Here is a 23,063-nt window from a genome sequence, read left to right as displayed (position 1 = left end):
TAAGTAAAAATTATTGATTCAGTGCAGTCATCGTATCTTTAAATAACAATTAAATGCTTATCTTAAAAAAAATCATTTTGGGCTTCCCTGGTGGCGCAGTGGTTAAGAATCCTCCTGCCAATGCAGGGGACATGGGTTTGAGCCCTGGTCCAGGAAAATCCCACATGCCGCGGAGCAACTAAGCCCACGTGCCACAACTACGGAGCCTGCACTCTAGAGCCCACGTGCCACAACTACCGAAGCCCGCATGCCTAGAGCCCGTGCTCTGCAACGAGAGAGGCCACCGCAATGAGAAGCCGGCACAACACAACAGAGAGTGGCCCCTGCTCGCCGCAACTAGAGAAAGCCTGAGAGCAGCAACAAAGACCCAACGCAGCCAAAAATAAAATACATACAATAAATATATTTATTTTAAAAAATCATTTTAAAAATAAACAACCATTCCCCTCCAGCTTCTAGCACGCCAATAACTCTACCAACAAAATAATAACCAAAAGCTGGTATTTTAAATCAGGTTATCTATACTTTGGCTTCAAAAATATGAATTTCTCATTATTATTTACTGCAGTGGTGGGCTCTTTCCCCAGAGAACATTTACTGAAAGTTATATTAACTTCATGGGGATGTATTTTGGAAAATGCTAGCCAAATATTCTAGAAACAAACACTCAGAAATAAAAATAAAACCCATGTGCAAAGTAAGCTAGAGCAGGGTTTCTCAAGCTTTAATATTCATACAAATAACCTGGAGACTGTGTTAAAATATAGACTCTGGTTCACTAGGTCTGGGGTGGGACCCATGCTCTGCATTTCTAACAAGCTCCTAGGTAATGCTGATGCTGACAGACCACACTTTGAGTAGCAAGGAGCTAGAGCATCCTAGCTAAGGAACAAGCAATGCACCAAAGCACTCTCATTTGCTGATTTCCTCACTTACAGACCAGATTAACAATTAAGACATGCCTAAAGTTGGGGAAAGATACTGCATTTTTAGTTCTACTTACAGTTATTTTGTGCGTGTATATCTCTTCTAGGACACGGGGAAATGGATTTAGTGTTGGTGCCTTTCTTTCATGGACACAGAATTTTAAAGACAAGAGACTAACTTCAATAACAGGATATTTTTCTCTGACCTGTACCCTCTAGAAAACTTTAGAGGTGGTCTCTTAACTAAGAACAACAGAGCACATCGTAAAAGTCCATGTCATTTCATTCACTCCAGCCAGAACCATCCCTGGAAGCACCACTATACAATGTCTTCCACTGTAAACCTGCGGTGCAAAGCCCCACCCTATTTCCAGTGCTCTTTCATTTCAGGCAGACAGGAGGGTGACAGTGGATAAAAAGCCTGGATGGACAGGAAGACATGCTCAGTAGTGCCCTTCATGGTCTAGAAAGAGTTTTGTTTTGTTTTGCTTTGCTTTATTGACTGGGTTGTTTCAAATGCCTCGTCGGCACAATATAACATGTGTTTCTTTTCCTGGGCTACTATCCCAAACTGCTTTCCCAACTATGGCCCTGACTGTAATACTGCACAGATGAAAGCAAATACCTGACAAGTGATACTGACATGCAACATTTACCTGATAGAACAGCAACCAAATAAAACATTTTTAAATCTTCTCAGTGAAAATCTTCATCAAATTATGCCCAAATCATTATATCCTTAGCATTTCAAGTCTCCATTATTTAAATAAACATGGAAGAAAAAAGTAGTGCCTGTATGGAACGTCTTTATAGAAACTTTTTCTACATGGCTTCTGAATCTTTAGAAGTAAGATCTTGTTACTCCCACAAAAGCTGTTTTCATCCTACAGATCCAGACTTCTTTCTAAATCTAATCTCTAAAAATCTTTGGCTCTAGTTTATATCAATTAATAGTAGCTAATTACTCCATTATACCAACTTGTTTGCTTCTGTCAAATGAGAGTGCTACCTATATGACAGAAGGAAAACTCAAGTAGGTGAAAGTGAAAACAAACCAAAATAACAAAAAACACTGTGCCCTTTACCACTGCTCTTCTGTGTGGAGGAAAGTTTCTTCTCATTTATCCTCTCATGGTTGGTGGGAAAGGCAGACATCTCTCTATCTGCTGCTGATACCAGGCTCTCCAGGGTGGTGGCATCTTGGGGAAGATGTGCCAAATAAGTCTCTTTGGGCATCTGGACCATAAGGCTGGACAGTGTCTGATCTAGAACATCCTCTTCAGCAATATAGGTGTATGGACAGTATTCTCGGGTCCGGGAGTAGATGTTAGCATTGTCATAACAATCTGAGCAGATAACCCGGGTGCCAGTGCCACCTAATGACAACACGGGAAAGAATCCAAACATCCTTCAGTTAAGGAATCAGTTTTGCCAACTATTAGTTTTCTCTAACAGTTGTCATCATATCTGCATTTGTTCAAAACTTGCATTATAAACCAGATGAAGTTTCAAGGTCTTTCTGTGAACTAACTAATTTAATCCTTATAACATCCTAAGAGGTAAGTATTATTATTATCCCTATTTTACAGACAGAGTAACTACAACACAGAGAGGTCAGGTAAGGCCCAAAGACATACATACTGCCTGAGTGAAGAGCTGCAATTTAAACTCAGGCCCTCTGGCTCCAGCACCCATGCTCTTGAGTAGTACATTAAGCCATCTTTGACAAGCCTGGATAAGGTCATGCGCAAATCAAGGGAGCCAAGATAAGGCTGGCACTGTGCTACAAGACACATGTTTGGCTTAAGCAAACTAAAGCAGAGAACAAGGGGTTTTGATGACTTTATTTCACAAAAGCCCACATAACTTTTGTTAAGTCAAGAGGTTAAGCAACACTAATTGCTAAAAGGACCCCTAGAGAAAGCCTCTGATGGTGAAGAGTCCTGCCTGACAAGTGTGTGTTTGGCAGAAGTTTAATAATGAGCTCCCTGGACAATTAAGTGCTTTGAAAACTGAATGATAAAAAAAGAGGAAAGTGAGAAATAGAGACTCATTCATGTTCAAGCAACAGAATGTTAGAACTGGAAAAGAACAGGAAGTAATTAAGTTTAACCCAGAAAGCAGTGTTATTTCCTACAAATTGCAAAAAGTAGAGGCTTTTAAGTATTCTTTAAAAAGCTAGAGGGGGACTTCCCTGGTGGCACAGTGGTTAAGAATCTGCCTGCCAATGCAGGGGACACGGGTTCGAGCCCTGGTCTGGGAAGATCCCACATGCTGCGGAGCAACTAAGCCCGTGTGCCACAACTACTGAGCCTGCGCTCTAGAGCTCATGTGCCACAACTACTGAGCCCACGTACCACAACTAATGAAGCCTGCGCGCCTAGAGGCCATCCTGGCCAGGGAAGGTCTCACAAACCACACAGTATAGCCAAAAAGAAAAAAAAAAAAAAAAAGCTAGAAATACCCTCCTTTCCATGGAAAGCCAAAATAACGGAATAGAGCTTCCATGTGTATACTACTTGAAGTACTACACAGATTTGTGGAAAGAATATTTAAGAATCATGAGAGAAATGCTTTATAAAATATTGTTTCTTTATTTTTAAAATGAGGACATTAAAGCTCAGCTTTTAGGTAACTTGTTGGTGACCACACGGCTGGAAAGAGGAACTGGGAGTCAAACCGAATTCTACCCCTTAATTCACTTCCCTGTGTTCTGTCACTCCCTATGGGAAGAGTGGAGTCGGGAAAACTAGTGTTGAGAAGTCAGGTTCACTTAACTATTTTATATCTCTCTGATGTTCTCCAATATAAGATGAGAATCATCAATACCCTTTAAACCTTAGTGAATGTCTACCTGTCAGCAGGAGATACAACCTCCCCGGGATATGGTCTGAAGGGTGCTCATGCCTGAAAAGGATAAAAGACACCTGAAGAAAGTTTCTAGAGCATCTCCTTCCTACAACAATACTTTGGTTTGGGAGCCTCTGCTGTGTTCTCCAATCCCTTGTTTAAGGATGTGTTTTACTCCTTTCTGTCAGAAGATTTTCTCCTCTGTTAAGACTTTAGAGCCTGAACCAAGATGGCAGAGTACAAGGACATGCTCTCACTCCCTCTTGTGAGAACACCAGAATCACAACTAACTGTTGAACAATCATCAACAGGAAGACACTGGAACTCACCAAAAAAGATACCCGACATCCAAAGACAAAGGAGAAGCCACAATGAGACAGTAGGAGGGGTGCAATCACAATAAAATCAAATCCCATAAGGCTGGGTAGGTGACTCACAAATTGGAGAACACTTATACCACTGAAGTCCACCCACTGGAGTGAAGGTTCTGAGCCCCAGGTCAGGCTTCTGAACCTGGGGGTCCAGCAACGGGAGGAGGAATTCCTAGAGAATCAGACTTCGAGGGCTAGCGGGATTTGACTGCAGGACTCTGACAGGACTGGGGGAAATAGAGACTCCACTCTTGGAGGGCACACATAAGTACTGTGCGCATCAGAACGCAGGGGAAGGAGCACTGACCCCAGGGAGACTGAACCAGAGCTACCTGCTAGTGTTGGAGGTTCTCCTGCAGAGGCGGGGGGCAGCTGTGGCTCACCAAGGGACAAGGACACTGGCAGCAGAAGTTCTGGGAAGCACTCCTTGGCGTGAGCCCTCCCAGAGTCCGCTATCAGCCCCACCAAAGAGCCTGCAGGTTCCAGTGTTGGGTCGCCTCAGGCCAAACAACCAACAGGGAGGGAACCCAGCCCCACCCATCAGCACTCTAGCGGATTAAAGTTTTACTGAGCTCTGCCCACCAGAGCAACAGCCAGCTCTACCCACCACCAGTCCCTCCCATGAGTAAAACTTGCACAAGCCTCATCCACCAGAGGACAGACAGCAGAAGCAAGAACAACTACAATCCTGCAGCCTGTGGAACAAAAACCACATTCACAGAAAGATAGACAAGATGAAAAGGCAGAGGGCTATGGACCAGATCAAAGAACAAGATAAAACCCCAGAAAAACAACTAAATGAAGTGGAGATAGGCAACCTTCAAGAAAAAGAATTCAGAATAATGATAGTAAACATGATCCAGGACCTGGAAAAAGAATGGAGGCAAAGATCAAGAAGATGCAAGAAATGTTTAACAAAGACCTAGAAGAATTAAAGAACAAACAAACAGAGATGAACAATACAATAACTGAAATGAAAAATATACTAGAAGGAATCAATAGCAGAATAACTGAGGCAGAACAGATAAGAGACCTGGAAGACAGAATGGAGGAATTCACTGCTGTGGAACAGAATAAAGTAAAAAAAATGAAAAGAAATGAAGACAACCTAAGAGACCTCTGGGACAACATTAAACGCAGCCACAGTAACATTATAGGGGTCCCAGAAGGAGAAGAGAGAGAGAAAGAACCCGAGAAAATATGTGAAGAGATGATAGTCAAAAAATTCCCTAACATGGGAAAGGAAATAGCCACCCAAATCCAGGATGCGCAGAGATCCCATACAGGATAAACCCAAGGAAAAACACGCTGAGACACATAATAATCAAACTGACAAAAATTAAAGACAAAGAAAAAAAAACAAAGCAGCAAAGGAAAAATGAAAAATTACATACAACGGAACTCCCATAAGGTTAACAGCTGATTTCTCAGCAGAAACTCTACAAGCCGAAGGCAGTGGCATGATATACTTAAAGTGATGAAAGGGAAGAACCTACACAACCAAGATTACTCTACCCAGCAAGGATCTCATTCAGATTTGATGGAGAAATCAAAAGCTTTACAGACAAGCAAAAGCTAAGAAAACTCAGCACCACCAAACCAGCTCTACAACAAATGCTAAAGGAACTTCTCTAAGTACGAAACACAAGAGAAGAAAAGGACCTACAAAAACAAACACAAAACAATTAAGAAAATGGTCATAGTAACATACATATCAATAATTACCTTAAACGTGAATGGATTAAATGCTCCAACCAAAACACACAGGCTTGCTGAATGGATAAAAAAACAAGACCCATATATATGCTGTCTACAAGAGACCCACTTCAGACCTAGGGACACATACAGACTGAAAGTGAGAGGATGGAAAAAGATATTCCATGCAAATGGAAACCAAAAGAAAGCTGGAGTAGCAATACTCCTATCAGATAAAATAGACTTTAAAATAAAGAATGAGACAAGGAAGGACACTACATAATGATCAAGGGATCAATCCAAGAAGAAGATATAACAATTATAAATATATATGCACCCAACATAGGAGCACCTCAATACATAAGGCAACTTGCTAACAGCTCTAAAAGAGGAAATCAACAGTAACACAACAATAGTGGGGGACCTTAACACCTCACTTACACCAATGGACAGATCATCCAAACAGAAAATTAATAAGGAAACAGAAGCTTTACATGACACAATAGACCAGATACATTTAATTGATATTTATAGGACATTCCATCCAAGAACAACAGATTACACTTTCTTCTCAAGTCAGCATGGAACATTCTCTCACATCTTGGGTCACAAATCAAGCCTCAGTAAATTTAAGACAACTGAAATCATATCAAGCATCTTTTCTGATCACGACACTATGAGATTAGAAATCAATTACAGGGGAAAAAAACGTAAAAAACACAAACACATGGAGGCTAAACAATACGTTACTAAATTACCAAGAGATCACTGAATAAATCAAAGAGGAAATCAAAAAATACCTAGAGACAAATGACAATGAAAACATGACGATGCAAAACCTATGGGATGCAGCAAAAGCAGTTCTAAGAGGGAAGTTTACAGCAATACAAGCCTACCTCAAGAAACAAGCAAAATCTCAAACGATCTAATGTTACACCTAAGGGAACTAGAGAAAGAAGAACAAACAAAACCCAAAGTTAGCAGAAGGAAAGAAATCATAAATATCAGAGCAGAAATAAATGAAATAGAAACAAAAAAACAACAGCAAAGATCAATAACACTAAAAGCTGGTTCTTTGAGAAGATAAACAAAATTGATAAACCATTAGCCAGACACATCAAGAAAAACAGGGAGAGGACTCAAATCAATATAACAAAAAAGGAGAAGTTACGACACTGCAGAAACACAAAGCATCCTAAGAGACTACTATAAGCAACTCTATGCCAATGAAATGGACAACCTGGAAGAAATGGACAAATTCTTAGAAAGGTATAACCTTCCAAGACTGACCCAGGCAGAAACAGAAAATATGAACAGACCAATCACAAGTAATGAAATCGAAACTGTGATTAAAAACCTTCCAACAAACAAAAGTCCAGGACCAGATGGCTTCACAGGCGAATTCTATCAAACGTTTAGAGAAGAGCTAACACCCATCCTTCTCAAACTCTTCCAAAATACTGCAGAAGAAGGAAAGCTTCCAAACTCATTCTATGAGGCTACCATCACCCTGATACCAAAACCAGACAAAGATACTACAAAAAAAGAAAATTACAGACCAATATCACTGATGAATATAGATGCAAAAATCCTCAACAAAATACTATCAAACAGAATCCGACAACACATTAAAAGGATCATACACCATGATCAAGTGGGATTTATCCCAAGGATGCAAGGATTCTTCAATATATGCAAATCAATCCATTTGATACACCATATTAACAAATTGAAGAATAAAAACCATATGATCATCTCAATAGATGCAAAAAAAGCTTTTGACAAAATTCAACACCCATTTATGATAAAAAACTCTCCAGAAAGTGGGCATAGAGGGAACCCACCTCAACATAATAAAGGCCATATATGACAAACCCACAGCAAACATCATTCTCAATGGTGAAAAACTGAAAGCATTTCCTCTAAGATCAGGAACAAGAGAAGGATGTCCACTCTCACCACTCTTATTCAACATAGTTTTGGAAGTCCTAGCCACAGCAATCAGAGAAGAAAAAGAAATAAAAGGAATACAAATTGGAAAAGAAGAAGTAAAACTGTCACTGTTTGCAGATGACATGACACTATACATAGAGAAACCTAAAGATGCCACCAGAAAACTACTAGAGCTAATCAATGAATTTGGTAAAATTGCAGGATACAAAATTAACGCACAGAAATCTCTTGCATTCCTATACACTAATGATGAAAAATCTGAAAGAGAAATTAAGGAAACACTCCCGATTTACCACTGCAACAAAAAGAATAAAATACCTAGGAATAAACCTACCTAGGGAGACAGAAGACATGTATGCAGAAAACTATAAGACACTGATGAAAGAAATTAAAGATGATACCAACAGATGAAGAGATATACCATGTTCTTGGACTGGAAGAATCAAAATTGTGAAAATGATTATACTACCCAAAGCAATCTACAGATTCAATGCAATCCCTATCAAATTACCAATGGCATTTTTTACAGAACTAGAACAGAAAATCTTAAAATTTGTATGGAGACACAAAAGACCTCGAATAGCCAAAGCAGTCTTGAAGGAAAAAAGCAGAGCTGGAGGAATCAGTCTCCCTGACTTCAGACTATACTACAAAGCTACAGTAATCAAGACAATATGGTACTGGCATAAAAACAGAAATATAGATCAATGGAACAAGATAGAAAGCCCAGAGATAAACCCAAGCACCGATGGTCAGCTAATCTATGACAATGGAGGCAAGGATATATAATGGAGAAAAGACAGTCTCTTCAATAAGTGGTGCTGAGAAAACTGGACAGCTACATGTAAAAGAATGAAATTAGAACACTCCCGAACACCATACACAAAAATAAACTCAAAATGGATTAGAGACCTAAATTTAAGACCAGACACTTTAAAACTCTTAGAGGAAAATATAGGAAGGACACTCTTTGACAGAAATCACAGCAAGATCTTTTTTGATCCACCTCCTAGAGTAATGGAAATAAAAACAAAAATAAACAAATGGGACCTAATGAAACTTCAAAGCTGTTGCACAGCAAAGGAAACCATAAACAAGACGAAAAGACAACCTTCAGAATGGGAGAAAATATTTGCAAACGAATCAATGGACAAAGGATTAATCTCCAAAATACATAAACAGCTCATGCAGCTCAATATTAAAAAAAAACCCTATCCAAAAATAGGCAGAAGATCTAAATTGACATTTCTCCAAAGAAGACATACAGATGGCCAAGAAGCACATGAAAAGCTGCTCAACATCACTAATTATTAGAGAAATGCAAATCAAAACTACAATGAGGTATCACCTCACACCAGTTAGAATGGGCATTATCAGAAAATCTACAAACAACAAATGGTGGAGAGGGTGTGGAGAGAAGAGAACCCTCTTGCACTGCTGGGGGGAATGTAAACTGATACAGCCACTATGGAGAACAGTATGGAGGTCCTTAAAAAACTAAAAATAGAATTACCATATGATCCAGCAATCCCACTACTGGGCATATACCCAGAGAAAACCGTAATTCAAAAAGATACATGCACCCCTATGTTCACTGCAGCACTATTTACAATAGTCAGGTCATGGAAGCAACCTAAATGCCCATCGACAGATGAATGGATAAAGAAGATATGGTACATATATACAATGGAATATTAGTCGGCCATAAAAAGGAACGAAATTGGGTCATTTGTTGAGATGTGGATGGATCTAGAGACTGTCATATAGAGTGAAGTAAGTCAGAAATAGAAAAACAAATATCGTATATTAACGCATATATGTGGAACCTAGAAAAATGGTACAGATGAACTGGTTTTCAGGGCAGAAATTGAGACAGATGTAGAGAACAAACGTATGGACACCAAGGGGGGGAAGCAGTGGGGGATGGTGGTGGTGGTGTGATGAATTGGGAGATTGGGATTAACATGTATACATTGATGTGTATAAAACTGATGACTAATAAGAACCTGCTGCATAAAAATATAAATAAAATTCAAAAACTCAAAAAAAAAAGACTTTAGTCAATTTTCATCCTATTTTGCATGGGGCAAATGTTTTCATTGAGTAGCTTACTTTAAAATATTGCTTCAAAAGCAGAAACTAACACACCATTGTAAAGCAATTATACCCCAATAAAGATGTTAAAAAAAAAAATAAAAAATAAATAAATAAATAAAATATTGCTTCAGATTACTGTGGAAAACTATACACTTAAAAAAAACCTAAACAGGGTAGGCTGAAATTGTAAGCACAGATAATAAAAAGTCATTACCATCAGCGCCTTTGTGTAAATATCCATTGGCAGGAGGCATAAGTTGCTGATGACTACCTGCCTCAGAGTTGCTGTAGCCTTCCTGTGGCTCAGACAGTGTTCCTTGGGAAGACAAGTAGCTGGGAATGTCTGCAGGCAGATTGAGCTCGTCTGTAAAAGAGACATCTGTAACTCTCAAATAAAGTTAGGCAATTTAAGCCAAAACTCAGAAGACTATCTTGCAAATGCATTCTACTTTGGTACTAATGGCCAGGAAAATGTTATGTACCTAGGAACTCAACAACTCCTAGAATTTTCTCTGAAAATTATTTCTCACTAGAATTCTCCCCCAAGCTTCATTTTAAAAGTATTACCAAAAGAAAAAAAACCTGAAGTCTGAAATCTTATCCACAGACACACTTTAGCAATCTATCTGGCTATACCTCTTCTCTTACAGGATTTCAGGGTGGGGGACAGGTGTGAAAGACTGATCTCTGTCATAACGACTCCACTCTTCCCCAAAGGAAAATTACAATGGAAATGAGCCTTAGGTATTAAAGAAAGAAGGTGCACATGCAACTGTTTAAAAGAACAAAGTTTTGGGGGACTGTCTACAAATTCTTAAGCTTATTCACTAGAGCGGTTCCATTATATCAAGAAAGTAGGACATTTTAACAGAAAAACTCTTCCTTCTATCACAAATAAATTATCAAAGCTCCTTAGTTTTTTATATTTAACAACAAATCCTACACTACATTCCTGACTCAGGTATAAGCCACAAGGGTCAACCGGGTACCACTCACCTGTGTTCGTGATACTATAGTCTTCATTTTTCCTTCTCATGTGGTAAATAACAATGACCCAGATCAAAGAGGTACCCACAACACAGCAGACCACAACAATGATGACAATGCCAACTGTGGTCCACCCATCGTCTTCATGCCCAATGCTACTTTGGGAAGAGTCACAATTGGGGGTGGAAATCACATTTAGGTAAATGTGACCACGTTCTGTCCCAAGGGTGTTGGACATAATGCAGGTATATTTCCCAGCATCTTCTAGCCCAGCATCTACAATGATGAGAAGCTGGTTGGCTGCAGCGAAGAAGTGCCGTTCTGTCACCAGCAGTGGTCCATCATCTTTGGTCCAGTTGAGGCGAGGGGCAGGACTCCCTCCAGCTATGCACTGTAATACTGCAGTTTCACCTCGGGTTACTGTCTTGTCCTCCAGAGGTCTAATAAATGAGGGTGTCTCTAACAGAAAGATGCATTAAAAAATATTAGGCAGTTTTATTCCTAATTGAATTAGACTAATTAGGTTACGATGAAATAAGCACTTTCATATGCTCATGGGAGGATTAGAAGTTAATGTTTCAGAAAAGCAAAAGCCTCAAAAAATCTAAATCTCATCTCAGGAATTACACCTTGAGCAAGCTATCCTAAGCAAAGAATTCAAAGGTTTATATACAAAAATGCTTATTACAAAATTAGTTGTAATTTTTAAAGGTAAAGGGAAAAATCTAAAAATCTAGCAGAAAAATGAGTAAGTAAATTATACCACAGCCACATGATATTCATGAAGACTTAATGACAAGGTAACCCTGTGATACAATATTAAGTGGAAAGGGCTTCCCTGGTGGCGCAGCGGTTGAGAATCTGCCTGCCAATGCAGGGGACACGGGTTCGAGCCCGGGTCTGGGAGGATCCCACATGCCGTGGAGCAGATAGGCCCGTGAGCCACAACTACTGAGCCTGCGCATCTGGAGCCTGTGCTCCGCAACGAGAGAGGCCACAACAGTGAGAGGCCCGCGCACCGCGATGAAGAGTGGCCCCCACTTGCCACAGCTAGAGAAAGCCCTCGCACAGAAACAAAGACCCAACACAGCAAATATAAATTAATTAATTAATAAACTCCTACCCCCAACATCTTCTTTTAAAAAAAAAAAAAAAAATTAAGTGGAAAAAAGTAGGTATACATAACCACATAAGGATGAGTGTTTTATTTTTCTTTTTTAGATTTTTTTTTTTTTGGATGTGGACCATTTTTAAAGTCTTTATTGAGTTTGTTACAATATTCCTTCTGTTTTATGTTTTGGTTTTTTGGCCGTGAGGCATGTGGGATCTTAGCTCCCCAACCAGGGATCAAACCTGCACCCCCTGCATTGGAAAGTGAAGCTTTTGTTTTGTTTATAAGTATTTCTTTCATTGATCTTTTTAATTCTTTAAATTTATTTATTTATTTTTGGCTGCACTGGGTCTTCATTGCTGCGTGCGGGCTTTCTCTAGTTGCAGTGAGCAGGGGCTACTCTTTGTTGTGGTGCGTGGGCTTCTCATTGCGGTGGCTTCTTGCTGCAGAGCACGGGCTCTAGGTGCACGGGCTTCAGTAGCTGTGGCTCACGGGCTCTAGAGCGCAAGCTCAGTAGTTGTGGCACGTGGGCTTAGTTGCTCTACAGCATGTGGGATCTTCCCAGACCAGGGCTCGAACCCATGTTCTCTGCATTGGCAAGTGGATTCTTAACCACTGCGCCACCAGGGAAGTCCCAGAAGGCCGAGTCTTAACCACTGGTCTGCCAGGGAAGTCCCAAGATGAGTTTTGTGGGATTTTTTAAAGATTTATTATTTATTTATTTATTTATTTTATTTTTGGTTGTGTCGGGTCTTAGTTGTGGCATGCGGGATCTTCACTGAGGCATGCGGGATCTTTCCTTGCAGCACACGCGTGGGCTTCTCTCTAGTTGTGGCATGTGGGTTTTCTCTTCTCTACTTGTGGTGCACAGGCTCCAGGGCGTGCGGGCTCTATAGTTGTGGCACGTAGGTTCCAGAGCATGGGCTCTGTAGTTTGCGGCAGGCAGGCTCTCTAGTTGAGGCGTGAGCTCAGTAGTTGTGGTGCGCGGGCTTAGTTGCCCTGAGGGACGTGGGCTCTTAGTTCCCTGACCAGGGATTGAACCCACATCCCCTGCATTGTAAGGCAGACTCTTCAGCACTGAACCGCCAGGGAAGTCCCAAGATGAGTGTTTTAAAACTCCAGAATATGTCAAAATCTTTAACGGTGTCTGAGTGACCTTCCCTCTTTTTTCTAATTTTCTACATATCTTAAATTTTTTAAACAATAAACTTATTTTTCTGATTACACAAGTAATTACACAAACCAACACGTTTTTAAAAACCCTAACATCTAGAGGAAAAGAGAATTTACCTTGAATTTGAGTCCCATGAAGAAAAGTGTTTTCCAAATGTATGGACGCCAAAGGGGGAAGAGGGTGGGGGGTGGGATGAATTGGGAGACTGGGATTGACATATATACACTAATATATATAAAACAGATAACTAATGAGAACCTGCTGTATAGCACAGGGAACTCTACTTCACTTTGCTGTACAGCAGAAACTAACACAACACTGTAAAACAACTATATCCCAATTTAAAAAGAAAAGAAAAGTGTTCTCATAAGAAAACAAACTGGCTTATCAGGGGAAATCTATGAGGAAAAGACATTTTACCAGAGGATAGGATTAACAGGAGCACACTGGAAGGAAAACAGGAAATCTAACCAGAAGACAGATCATTTTTTTCATCTTATAATTTTTTAAAAAAAAATGAACTGGGGGGAAAGTTACATTGTCTCAAGTTCTCTGTGAAGCAGGTATGTGAGGCAGTATAAAAGTGCAAACTCACTATTGAATAGTAGAAAAAACATATACATGAAGTAGAAAACTTACAGAGGGAAACATAACAGGACAAAGGGATTTGAATATTCAATTCATGGGATAAAAATCTCTAATTCTGCCCTCAGAATTTCCCCAGATTTCAGTTTACTGATCCACTAATATCCTAGGCTGACATAACCCTGCATAAATTGGCAGAGCAAGGAAACAAAGACATAAGAATCCCAACTAAAATCTCAAACATAGATTCTTCTTGCCATTAAGACCAAGAGTCAATCCATAATAAAAAGACTCCCACAAAAGCAGGGACCCACGGAGCAATAAACATACCTAACACGATTAATGAAGCATTTGCTGAGAGGCCGCCTGCTATGTTCTGTGCCATGCAGCTATAGATCCCCATGTCTTCTATTTTCACATTTGCAATGAAGAAGACATCATCCTCAGGCATGACATGCATGCGTCTCTCTCGAGCCGCAGGAAAGTCAGTACCACCATCTTTCTGCCAGGAAATCTGAGGTGCAGGGTGCCCCTCTGCAGCACATTCTAATCTGGCCATGGCACCAGTGCGAATAGTTAGATCCATTGGAGTTTTCAGAAAAGATGGCATCTCTGTTCCAAAAAAGATCACCAAGAGAAAGTGGGTGGGTGGGGGGAATATATATACACACACACACACACACACACACACACACATATATATACATACACTCATACCTACATACAAGGGAGGGAGACTCTATTAGGCAAAATACCGACTGTTGCAATGCTCCATTTCTTTGAGAAGACATGCTCCCTGCATTGACGATAAATGCTACTTCAGAGGCCATCTTTTCTCCCAGAACCTCAGGGCATGGAGTACAGTGATGACTAACTCTTCTAGAATGTGTGGCAAATCTACCTGATCTCCTTGATAGGGACAGAAAAAGCAGAAGCCACAAACCTTTTTGAACATATATTTTAGAACCTAATATTTACTATGACTCCCTTACTTAAGAGACTAAATGGTGCTTCCCAAACAAACATCTACAAAGCTGTCAAGGAAACTGCATGATAAAAAAAATTTATGCCTTCAAAACATCTCATAAAACAACCCAGGATCAAGACATATGTACATCTTTTGGTTGCACAAAGCCTGAAGTGTTGTAGTTATTCAGCCTAACAGGTGATATATCAATCAAGCTGTTTTGTTTTTTTCTTTCACAGCCACAATGAAAAAGAGCATTATTTTCAAAAATGGTTTTGTGTGACTACATTTAGACAATGACAATGATCACTGGACCCAGAAATGTTCTCAATACTCCCAGTTATTGGACGGCCTGTGAACAATGTCAGGAATAAATTTCATAGTTTTTAGAACAGAATTATGGTTCTGGAAAGAAAATGGAGAATTAAAAAAAATTTTTTTTTCAAAAGCATAAATAAAAGTGAAAGTAGCCCATCTCCTAGAGCCACAGAATTCACCTTTACCCCTCAGTCAAAGACTGATTAGGGACAGTAAATGGGTAAATTAGCAATCCAGTCTGTATACTGTCATAACCCTAAAGACAAAAACAGTAAGGAATCCCCCTGCAATGTCAGGTTTATCCTAATTTTCTTGGTCAAAGATTCAAAAATCAAACATGAAAAATCCTTCTAACCACAAAACTATCAGGGAGCATAATTTCTTACCATTCACAGTCAGTTTGGCTTTATGAGAATAGTTAGAACCAAAGTGATTAGTAATAATACACTGATATTTTCCTTCATCTGTGAAATTTACATTGAAAAGATGTAAGACACTAGTGTATTCCAGAGCTTCTCCAGCTTGTTGCTGATAACGAACAAAATTCTCAACATCAGCATCATACAAGATTTCACTGTCTTTGCGCCACAAAGTAGACATGGGTGAATCACTGCTGCTCACTGCAGTGCATGTCATAGTCACGTTCATGCTTCTTAGAGCAACTGTGGTTTCAGGATGGGTTCTTATCTGCGGCTTGAGAAAATCATCTAAGGAGAAAAAAATGGGGCAGGAGCCAAGTCAGTTATTTATTTTTGCTTCTATAGATTCAATTTTAAAACAAATAATGTAAAATTGCATGTTATGTTTACAAAATGTCATGTTAAGGTTGAAAGGGACTATAGAGCTAGAATCCAATTCCCTTGTTTTAAGATGAGGAAAATGATGCCCAGAAGGGTCAAATGACTTGCTCTAAGATATGTAAGTCCACAGCTAAGCCTGGACTGGAACCCAGGTTTTCAGACTTCAGGGCTTAGCACTCTTTCTACCATCCCTTACTGTCACTTATGCTTTGAATGTACTTCTTAAGTATTACCAGTTACTGAGAAAAGGAGAAACCTAAATTAGAATTTTAAAACAAGGTCTAATTCTATTTCCCCTTGTGTGTATGTGTATGTGTGTGTTTGTGTGTATATGTAACATATATAAAAATAGGTATTCCAGGCTTCCCTGGTGGTGCAGTGGTTGAGAGTCCGCCTGCCGATGCAGGGGACACGGTTCGTGCCCCGGTCCGGGAAGATCCCACATGCCGCGGAGCGGCTGGGCCCGTGAGCCATGGCTGCTGAGCCTGCGCCTCCGGAACCTGTGCTCCTCAACGGGAGAGGCCACAACAGTGAGAGGCCCGCGTACCACAAAAAAAAAAAAAAAAAAAAAAGGTATTCCTATTAATAAAACATACTATTTGAAAGTACTTTGTGCATAACTTTCACCTAAAATAGTGAATAATTCCAAACATGTCAAATGTCCAAATGAAGACTGGCTTAGGACTGGCTAATAAACTATAGATTCATAAATAATAATATATTATTGGACTGATTCAGAGAAGCAGGTATATGAATTCTTAACCAATGTCTTCACTGGGTAACATTTCACTGTGCCATAAAAGTGATAACTAAAAAAGGAAGATAAATTGTATGGTGTAAGCTTATGTTTAAAACTAAAGTCAGAAGGGCATTCATGGCAATGTAAGCAGAATTTAATCATTACTAGATTCTTTGTTTTCTTCCTTAAAATTTGTAAAAACAACTTAAGTATTTTATGTGCCTGAACTTCCAAATGTCCTAAGCATCTTTAAGTAGACTGTGGAAATACATCTGGCAATATACAGGTATCTAAATGATCAGAGTTACTAGTGATATGCAACACAGATACACTAATCTAAAAGTTCCACTGTGTAAAGCTAAGAATTTGTTACTAAAGGAAATGTAAATGTAAAAGAAAAATTTACAAATTGAGAAAAAACAATATAGATGTATACTTGAAATTATAATTAAGTGCTAGAATCAAGACAACTTGTCTATGACAACTTGTCTCTGTCCCCCTTCCCCTCCAAAAAACTCCCAAACCCTACTGCTTCTGTCTTAGGAAAATGCATCAGAAACAGAAACCGGGCTTCCCTGGTGGCTCAGTGGTTGAGAGTCCACCTGCCGATGCAGGGGACACGAGTTCGTGCCCCGCTCCGGGAAGATCCCACATGCCGCGGAGCGGCTAGGCCTGTGAGCCATGGCTGCTGAGCCTGCGCGTCCGGAGCCTGTGCTCCGCAACAGGAGAGGCCACAACAGTGAAAGGCCCGCGTACCACAAAAAAAAAAAAAAAAAAAGAAACCAAATGAAACTGGTACATTCATACATTGCTGGTGACAACATAAACTAGTGCTACCTGTTTGAAAACACCTGGTAGCACTTTTCAAGATCTACTAAATATAAAATCATGCTTTTGAATGAATTCATGAAAAAAAACTCACACTTTTTGATTCAGGAATCTTACTAATAGATATTTATTCTAAGGTTAATAATCTCCCTAAAAGGTAAAGGCCTACATTTATAAAGATGCTATAATATAGACAGTATTTTAAATGATCATTTAAGAACACACTGAGGAAAAAAACTGCTTATGATATATTAAGTCGAAGAACACAAAATTTAAGCTACAATTACAATATAAAAATGTTAGAGAAGAATCTAAAGAAATGGAAATAGATATGCTAGTAGGAAAGCATTCTATTTAAATTTTTTTTTAATTCCGTTGTTAAGATAGTAAGTGCATAATATACAAAATATTAAAACAAAAATACAAACCACAGACAAAATCTTTCAGATCCACATTCAGGATGCTTTGCCCTGCTAGCCATTCAGGGTGTGCACAGCTTACATTCACAGAATGTTGAAAGTTATTATCAACCAGCCACTGAAGCAACCACTTCAAATGGCAGTCACAGAGCAAACTGCTTGTGTTCAGAATTCTGCAGAAACAAAAGGAAAAGAAGTGCCCTTTACTTTTCATTCCAAGTTTCTCCAGCATTAAAAGCTTACTACACAGGACGTCCCTGGTGGTGCAGTGGTTAAGAATCTGCCAGCCAATGCAGGGGACACGGTTCGAGCCCTGGTCCGGGAAGATCCCACATGCCACAGAGCAACTAAGCCCATGTGCCACAACTACTGAAGCCCACGCACCTAGAGCCTGTGCTCCGCAACAAGAGAAGCCACTGCAATGAGAAGGCAGCGCACCACAACGAAGAGTAGGCCCCGCTCCCTGCAACTAGAGAAAGCCCACGCGCAGCAACAAAGACCCAACACGGCCAAAAATAAATAAATTAAGAGGAAAAAAAAAGCTTACTACACACCTAAGCATTTTTCTTGCCAAAAAAATGTTTAACCTGGATCTAACCATGAAAAAACAAATTTAGACTGTCAGCCTTGTTTCCTCAAATATGACAGTGTCATGAAAGACACTAATAAAAGGGGTAGGGGGAATAAGGGTAAGGGATTTATTTTAGATTAAAGGAGACTAAAGAGTCATTACAACCAAATGTAAAGCGTGATCCTTCATTAAGAAAATATATATACACAAAGAACATTTTTGGACATTAGGGAAATCTCAGTATGGACTGCATATTAGATAATATTATTTTATCAATGTTAATTTCATTGGGTGTGATAATAGTGCTGTGGTTATATAAGAAAATAACCCTGCATAGGAAATACATGCTGAGATATTTTAGGAGTGAAGTGTCATGATGTCTGTAGCTTACTTTCGACTGGTTAAGCAAAATAATAAGTGTATGTATATACGTATATGAGTGTGTGTGGAAAGAGGGAGAGAGACAGAAGGAAAGAGAAAGGGAAAGAATGAAGGAGGGAGGGAGAGCAACAGGTAACAAATTTAGCAAAGAGTTAACAATTGATGAATCCAGGTAAATGGCATATGGATGTTCATTGTACTGTCCTTTAAACTTTTGACGTTTAAAATTTTTCCCAGAGAAATTTGGGGAAGAGCTTACTATATATATTGGGACATAGAGACATCTTTGTTGTGGAGAGGGTATAATTATTTTCAAATTATTTCATCAAGACTAAAAACATTTCAGCCCTGTGGCAATGTGTACTGCAACCTAAACTAAGAACCACTGAAAAATGGTTTGTGGTTATAATAGGCCTATAAAATATACATGAAAAGTCAGTGTTTTATTTTAATGACCCTTAAATGTCTCATCCACTTGGAAGTAGGGAAAGCAAGTGATTTTGACAACATTATAACCTGCTTTGCATGCATCACCAAAATCCTCAAGTAATTTTAAAGTTTGGTATAAAAATACCTAAGATCTGATTCCAAAGAAGTTTCAAACAGTCTTTAAGGTACCCCAAAAGCCATACTTTATCAAGGACAATTTTAATTAAGCAGGCCAAAAGTTACCTTTTGCATTTCAGAATTCTTATGTTATATGCATTCATTCACCGAGAAATATTTGAGTCTACTATATGCCAGGCACTGTTCTAGGCTGTCGCACTACAGCTCTCACAAAGCTTATGTATTTAGAGCCAAGCAATAAACAAACAAATGCAAAGTATAGTGTCAGAAAGTTAAGTCCTGTCAAGAAAAACAAAGCTGGGCAGAGACATAGAGACAGCAGCTACCAGTTTAGATAAAGCAGTCAGGGAAAGATTCTTTGAAGAGATGGCATTTGGGCAAAGACCTGAAAGAATCGAGAGAGCAAATCACATGAAGATCTGAGGTAAGATTGTCACAGACAGAGGAAACTATGCACAAAGACCTTGAGGCAGATACTTAGTGTGCTTAGTGTGAAAAGCAAGGAGGCCACTGAAGCCAGAGCACAGAAAGTGAGGGGACAGTGACGGGAATGAGGTCAGAGAGATGGGCAAGAAGGACCAGGCCATGTAAGTGCTTTATAAACTAAGGAAAGAACCTGAGTTGTTTTTTTCCTATGTGTGCTGGGAAGACACCGGAAGGTTAAGAACAGAGGAATGATATGGTCTAACTTATGCTTTCTTAGATATAATATAAGTTACCTCGTGAGACATGGACTTACATCCTAATTCCACTACTTACCTTAGGCAAGATACTGAATGCCTCCAAAATCTCAGTTTCTATTCCTGGAAAGTGGGATTAAGAACACCTACCTCAAAAATTTTTTTAAATAAAGCATTTAGCATAGTGTCTGGCCACAGATACCACAAGATTCACATTAGTTCCCTTCACTTCTGTTTCTTTTGCATCTTTCCACCCTTCACATGCTAATGAACTCTGCTGTACCTAATGGAGTATATCCTGCATTCTCTCCGCAAGTATATGGATAGATATATACCAAATATCAACAGTGGTTGTCTTTTGAGTACTGGGGACTTGGAGTCTTTCTCTCCCTCTTGGTTTAACTATCTAATTTTCTACCATGATTACATAATTTTAATGCAGAACAATTTTTAATTCATATTTGACTCTCCCACCTCCCCCCAATATTTATGCAAAGCACTGTGAAGGACACCAAAAAGTATTAAGAGATACTTCAATAAATGTTGATGTGAAATTCTGTATTATAAATACGACTTAAATTTAAAGTAACCAAGAGCAACTAAAACTTCTCAGTAAATAAGCTGCATTAGAGTTCCTGCATTAGCAGCTTGTTCAAACCAACTCAAAAAATCACCAAGTGACTCTCTGAAGAATGAAACTATGATATTTGCTTTCACCTATAAAAATTATATTTTAAACTGATTTCTCTTAACAAGAGTTAAAACTTTCTTGCTGGCCCTCGGATTATCACAACCAAAAAAAGGTAATACTGATATGCAGTAAGTTGTGCCTTTTCAAGTTAAAGTAAGCCTTAGGAGAAATAACTCAAAATATCTCAAGAGACCAAAAAAATAAATAAATAAATAAGCAAGCCACTTTAAAAATCTGGCAGACGACTTCCCTGGTGGCGCAGTGGTTAAGAATCCACCTGCCAATGCAGGGGACACAGGTTCGAGCCCTGGTCCGGGAAGATTCCACATGCCAAGGAGCAACTAAGCCTATGCGCCATGACTACTGAGCCTGCACTCTAGAGCCTGTGAGCCACAACTACTGAGCCCGCGTGCCACAACTACTGAAGCCCGCGTGCCTAGAGCCCGTGCTCCACAACAAGAGAAGCCACCGCAATGAGAAGCCCGCGCGCCGCAACTAAGAGTAGCCCCCACTCAACGCAACTAGAGAAAACCTGTGTGCAGCAATGAAGACCCAATGCAGCCAAAAATAAGTAAATAAATTTATTTTTAAAAAATCTGGCAGAAAATAACAAAAGATGATCTCCATAACATTTTAACTTTTGTTATTATCTTAGTTATTCACCTTTTACTATATGCCAGGCTCTGTGTGGAGTATCTTCTCAAAACCCTCAAAAGCTTTCTAATGCACTTAGAGGGAAAAAAGTCCTAACTCCTCATGGCCTATTAGGCCCTACAAGATCAGGCCTGTTTATGTCTCTGACCTCATCTCCTACCATTCTTTCCCTTGCTCTTGTCTTCCAGCCACATCAGTGTCTCTGCTGTTCTTCAAGCACAAAAAGCAAGCTCCTTCCTCAGGGCCTTTTCACTTGCTCTTCCCTGTGCCTGGAATGCCCTTCGCCCAGTATAAGATGGTTTGCCATTTCATCTCACTAAGGGCCTGGCTCAAAGGCTGTTATCTTCAGAAAAGCCTTCCCTCACTACTTCAAAATAGCGATCCCTGTACGCTGTACACCTTTGACCCAGCTTTTTCTTCAGAACATTTATTATCTGATGAGATATTATATACCTACTGGTTTACTATTTATCTTCCTAACAGAATTTTGTAATATGCTATGAAGACAGAGACTTTGTCTTGTTCACTACTGCGTTTTTAGCATTTAGAACACTACCTTACATAGCAGATGACAATAAACATTTCTTCCATAAACAAATTATCTCATTTTATCTTCACATAAGCCTGAGGGTGGTGCTCTTCCCATACTGAGAAGGGAAACTGAGTCCTAGGCTAAACACACAGTTGTAAAGAATGGGGCAAGAATCTAAACCGAGGCAATTTGAACTCACATACTTCCAGTGCATCTCAAACTATATGTGGAGAAGGACCAGTTTTTTAAATTCCCAATCTGTTATAGATCAATACTTTTATAAAATTCAACAGAAGTGTCACAGTAAGGTCAAATTGTTCTATAAGTTTCTAAAAAGCTTGCTCTGAATTTCTGTCCTTCTCTCGTCATGAATCAGCTCTGGTCCACAGACCTCCCTTTGAACAGCCTTCAGGCAAGGCAAGGTAAGTTGATATAGCCCGTTGATTCTCACCAGTGGCTCAATATCCGAATCACCAGAGTTTAAAATTAAGAGCAACGCCCAACTAACCAACCCACCCCTGGGAAATCCCCCCTGGGAAATAAGAACAATTTTTTTAAATCATGAATGAAAAAACGTTAAAATGATATGTATTTTTCTATCATAACTATTCAACAGTTTTGGAACATTTAGTAGTTTGAACAGATTAGAGACATCCTCTGTGACCATTATACTTAAAGTGCTAGATCACCTCCAAAAATTACATAATACCTTAATTGTAACTCATCCCAAGAGAACACATGTCTCCAACAGTCCAAAAAGGAAGAGGGGAATAAAAAAGGAACAGTAGGGTAAACATAAAGCATAAGCAGCGTTGCTAAGGTCTCTTTAACTATATGCATCAGCAACACAGGGAAAAAACAGAAGGTCTTGGAGCCACACACTCTGGACTTTTCAATGTTATTTTTAAATTACATCCAGTTACTAAAATAACTGAATGTTAACACTTTCTTTTTTCCTGCCTGAATTGTGTGCTTTGGGAAACATCTGGGTCACATTCATCACACTTTAAGCACAAGCGTGGATAATGATCTAATTAGTGACAAAAAAGACTTAAGTTACGTACAGTTCTTTCAAGCGAGTCTGGGAAAAAGCATTTTCTTGGATAGACATTATAGCATTGTTGTTCAAATCTCTGAAATGAAGAGAAATGAAACATTACCAGTCAC

The 23,063-nt window shown here is 39.4% G+C and overlaps 1 protein-coding gene across 4 annotated transcripts in view; it reads right to left on the bottom strand.

The window, feature by feature from the left end:
• LRIG2 (leucine rich repeats and immunoglobulin like domains 2) overlaps nucleotides 1-23,063 on the bottom strand; it is a 67,819-nt gene that overhangs the window by 5,762 nt on the left and 38,994 nt on the right. For all 4 annotated transcript variants that reach the window (XM_067727300.1, XM_067727301.1, XM_067727302.1 and 1 more), the window contains 7 exons: nucleotides 22,961-23,029; nucleotides 17,830-17,993; nucleotides 15,421-15,741; nucleotides 14,080-14,361; nucleotides 10,889-11,338; nucleotides 10,107-10,256; nucleotides 2,012-2,302 (listed from right to left, as the gene is read on the bottom strand). In XM_067727300.1, the coding sequence (XP_067583401.1) occupies nucleotides 2,012-2,302; nucleotides 10,107-10,256; nucleotides 10,889-11,338; nucleotides 14,080-14,361; nucleotides 15,421-15,741; nucleotides 17,830-17,993; nucleotides 22,961-23,029 (1,727 nt within the window). The remainder of the gene's footprint in view (nucleotides 1-2,011; nucleotides 2,303-10,106; nucleotides 10,257-10,888; nucleotides 11,339-14,079; nucleotides 14,362-15,420; nucleotides 15,742-17,829; nucleotides 17,994-22,960; nucleotides 23,030-23,063) is intronic.

This window comes from Pseudorca crassidens, chromosome 2 (assembly GCF_039906515.1).
Source record: "Pseudorca crassidens isolate mPseCra1 chromosome 2, mPseCra1.hap1, whole genome shotgun sequence".
Classification (NCBI taxonomy): domain Eukaryota; kingdom Metazoa; phylum Chordata; class Mammalia; order Artiodactyla; family Delphinidae; genus Pseudorca; species Pseudorca crassidens.
Note: the sequence above shows the minus strand (reverse complement) of the source record. Positions and strands in the feature narration are given on the sequence as shown.